Source organism: Oncorhynchus mykiss, chromosome 10 (genome assembly GCF_057628025.1).
Source record: "Oncorhynchus mykiss isolate SJ-2025 chromosome 10, ASM5762802v1, whole genome shotgun sequence".
Classification (NCBI taxonomy): domain Eukaryota; kingdom Metazoa; phylum Chordata; class Actinopteri; order Salmoniformes; family Salmonidae; genus Oncorhynchus; species Oncorhynchus mykiss.
In genome coordinates, this window is record NC_143031.1 from 26,113,452 (window position 1) to 26,117,565 (window position 4,114).

Sequence of the window (4,114 nt, forward strand, 5' to 3'; positions counted from 1 at the left end):
TATATATAATTATTGTCCCCAAAAAAGTAATTGTCCCACACATTCCTATTGACACTAATTGAAATGTAGATTATATAATTGTTGTTATTGATTTTAATGGTGAAAATAAACTGAACCATAGATTGATTGGCACTCAATATTAGTAAATGTTCACCACCAGGATGCACAAAATCTAAGCTTGTGACAACAACCTAAGCTATTTTCACTTAAGGCCACCGCGTGGAATGTCGATAAAAATATTTTTTAACCGGGAGTAATATACGCACTTTCATTACATCATTACATTCATTACCGAGGTGACCAAGAGATGAATTTGGCCCATGATTGAATTCCCATCTCGTAATTTCTGTGTAAAGCCAGTAAGAAAAAGTCATTTGAGAATGAGTTTTTTTAGGCGGGGCGACACAAGCTCGTCACTTAATTCCCGCCCCGTTATTGAAGAGGCAGAGTGCGAGCACAGAAAAAGATAATGCACTCAAGCGATTGAGGGAGAGGAAGACAGGCAGAGCTGGACAACTTGACTATTTTTAAACGAGACAGTATCCCTCCGTGCTGTGCGCTTGTGTGGTTACAAACAGGAGCCTACTAACATGGGATTCTGAATTGCCTGTCAACTAAAAATCTATTCGGAAAATAAGGACATTACCGAGGATTATTACGGCAAATAACGGTTCAACTCAACTGCCTGGTTTGATATTTTAATATGCGTGCTACCAGTGGTATATTATAGACTCATTGTTTAACATATCGTGCTTTAAAAAAATCGACTGGATTTGGAACTGTAACAACAAGCACATTTTTATTCCCCTTTGTAATTCGCATACTGTTCACAGGAAAAACGTTTTGCGGAGTTTGACCATAGGAGATAACTTTAATCAGTATTAAAGTTATCTCGCCAACTTGGAACTCACGGATATGCTACAATGCTTTCATCAGATGTGACTGTGGGGAAATTTACACGTTGGGCACCAGTTTTTTTCCTCCAAGTAATTTTTCTCATGGGATGAAATATTTAACTTTTATTTTCTGTTTTAATACGTTAAGTATTTCGTGATACATACACTTTCCTGATATCACCATGGATGTTTTTAATTTGAGGATTGCCATTTTACTGTGGTGCCAACTTGTTATTGTTGCATCCAGCTTGGAGATCGGAGCCTATGATCTAGAGAGAGGCAGACATGCAAAATGCGAACCCATCACCATCCCCATGTGCCAGGGCATTGGCTACAATATGACAAGAATGCCCAACTTCATGAAATATGCAAGCCAAGCAGAGGCCAGCATCAAACTGAATGAGTTTTCTCCTCTTGTGGAATATGGCTGTGACATTCACCTGCGCTTTTTCCTCTGCTCCCTCTACGTCCCCATGTGCACTGACAAAGTGTCCACCACCATTCCTGCCTGCCGACCAATGTGTGAGCAGGCCAGGCAAAAGTGCTCTCCCATCATGGAGAAGTTCAGCTTCGGCTGGCCTGACTCACTGGACTGCTCCAAGCTTCCCACTAAAAATGACCCCAACTCCCTGTGCATGGAGGCGCCTGAGAATGACACAAAGCAGGAGACTAAGAAGGGGGAGGGCATGCTCCCGGTGCCCCCCAGACCCAGGCAGCCCAGCTCAGGTACCAGCGGGCGCTCTGGCACCAGCCTGGGCTCCTGCGAGAACCCGGAGAAGTTCCAGTACGTGGAGAAGAGCCAGTCGTGCGCCCCACGCTGCTCTTCTGCAGTAGACGTGTTCTGGTCAAAGAAGGACAAGGACTTTGCCTTCATCTGGATGGCGGTGTGGTCCACACTCTGCTTTGTCTCCACCGCCTTCACCGTCCTCACCTTCTTGCTGGACCCGCAGCGCTTCCAGTACCCAGAGCGGCCCATCATCTTCCTCTCCATGTGCTACAATGTCTACTCGGTGGCCTTCGTCATCCGCTCGGTGGCCGGGGCCGAGAACATCGCCTGTGACCGGGAGAATGGCGAGCTCTACATCATCCAGGAGGGGCTGGAGTCCACGGGCTGCACCATCGTATTCCTCATCCTTTACTACTTTGGTATGGCCTCATCCATCTGGTGGGTCATCCTCACCCTCACCTGGTTCCTGGCCGCTGGTAAGAAGTGGGGCCACGAGGCCATCGAGGCCCACAGCAGCTACTTCCACATGGCTGCCTGGGGCATCCCAGCCATGAAGACCATAGTCATCCTCACCATGAGGAAGGTGGCCGGGGACGAGCTGACGGGGTTGTGCTACGTAGGCAGCATGGATGTCAACGCCCTGACTGGCTTCGTGCTCATCCCTCTGTCCTGCTACCTGGTCATTGGCACCTCCTTCATCCTCACGGGCTTCGTAGCGCTCTTCCACATCCGCAAGATAATGAAGACAGGCGGCACTAACACGGAGAAGCTGGAGAAGCTGATGGTGAAGATCGGTGTATTCTCCATCCTGTACACGGTGCCCGCCACCTGCGTCATCATATGCTACTTCTATGAGCGGCTCAACATGGACTACTGGAAGTTCCGTGTTCTGGAAAGCAAGTGTGTTTCATTCCCTGGACGCCGGAATGAGGACTGCTCCCTGGAGGAGTCGGTGCCCACCGTGGCGGTGTTCATGCTGAAGATCTTTATGTCTCTGGTGGTGGGCATCACCAGCGGTGTGTGGGTGTGGAGCTCCAAGACCCTGCAGACCTGGCAGGGTCTGTGCAACAGGAAGCTGGCGGTGCGGACTAGCAGGAAGCCCTGTGGCAGCGTCAGCTGCAGCAGCTCCCACTGCCACTATAAGGCCCCAGCCGTGGTGCTCCACATGTCCAAAACAGACTCTTACATAGAGAGCCCAACACACGTCTGACACTTCAAGTGACATTTCTCAAAGTGTTTTGTAAAGACAATGCCAAAGGGAAAGGAGGCTATTTTGTTATGTGATAATTTGAAAAGCTCAGGTTGGACTGCATCTGATGTTCGTTGAGTAGCAATACCTGAAAGTGACAGTGTTTGTGCTGTCGTTTGGGGACATTATCCAAATTGCTTGCAGTTAAACCACACAGTTTGGTGCAAAAGTAGAATCAGATAAGCTTCTAAAGGGAACATTTATTGTATAGCATGCCATACAATTGGTTGTTTCTGCTTAACTAACTGAATATGAATGCAAAAGAGAACTGGCATGGATGTATCAATATTTGGTTTATGCTCCCCTCCCTGTAAGTTTATTTATTGTGTTGTATATTTAATTGCAAGTTCTTCATGGTGTTTCATACGTTTTTGTATATTGTATGTAAGTGCACGTACTAAAGAGTTAGGAGTTATGAATATAGGGCCTGTTGAGATGTACAAGTGCCTTTTGAAAATTAATATTTTTTTGAAAAATTGACATTAATAAAACATATTTATATATTTTCACTGATGACTTTACTCTCTCCATTACTTTACAACATATGTCAACTTGTTAGGGGTAGTTGTCATAAACATGAGCAAAGCAAAGACATTCTACAATAGTATAAAAATGTTTTGGTTTAAATAACTGCTTTGAAAATATTCATTTTGCCAAAAAACATTTTGATTTAGATTTGCTACAGTGCCTCTTCAAATTGACAAGCTCTACAGTGGTCATTTTCGTGAGGTAATAATGATCTAAGATGCAAGAATATATTGTATGAATAAAATAAATATATCATTAGTTTGGGTGACATTCCTACATATAGTCATTTTTGTTTATTTTTCAGTAGACTTTGATGACCTTGTGGACCCACCTACAGTACGAAGCCACCTACAGTACGAAGCCACCTACAGTACGAAGCCACCTACAGTACGAAGCCACCTACAGTACGAAGCTCTCACTGGCAAAACTAGTCATATTTTCCCAAGTGACATCAGCTGTTCATTTTGTATGCCCTTTCATGTATAACTCTGTCCTTGCATTGCATCAGTGTTCTGTCACATTTGTGGAATACAAAATGCTTGAGTAAAATGCGAACAAAAAGCTGTGTGTTCCACACAGTTAAGCCTTGTACCAAATTTGTGGTCGGTTGACAAAAGCGTTAATATTTTTTTAACCTGCAGCCTCAGTTGAGGTGGAAAACAGTCAGCGCCTCCAGGCCTCTCTGCCTGCCTGTGTTTGTGAAGCTATGCTGAA

General features: G+C 45.0%; 1 protein-coding gene across 1 annotated transcript; it reads left to right on the forward strand.

The window, feature by feature from the left end:
• The first annotated feature begins 474 nt into the window (after positions 1 to 474).
• Positions 475 to 3,381, forward strand: LOC110533540 (frizzled-9). The gene has a single exon (XM_021617865.3). It carries the CDS (start codon positions 1,079 to 1,081, stop codon positions 2,831 to 2,833), a length of 1,755 nt encoding a protein of 584 aa, XP_021473540.1. The 5' UTR covers positions 475 to 1,078; the 3' UTR covers positions 2,834 to 3,381.
• Positions 3,382 to 4,114: the final 733 nt, after the last annotated feature.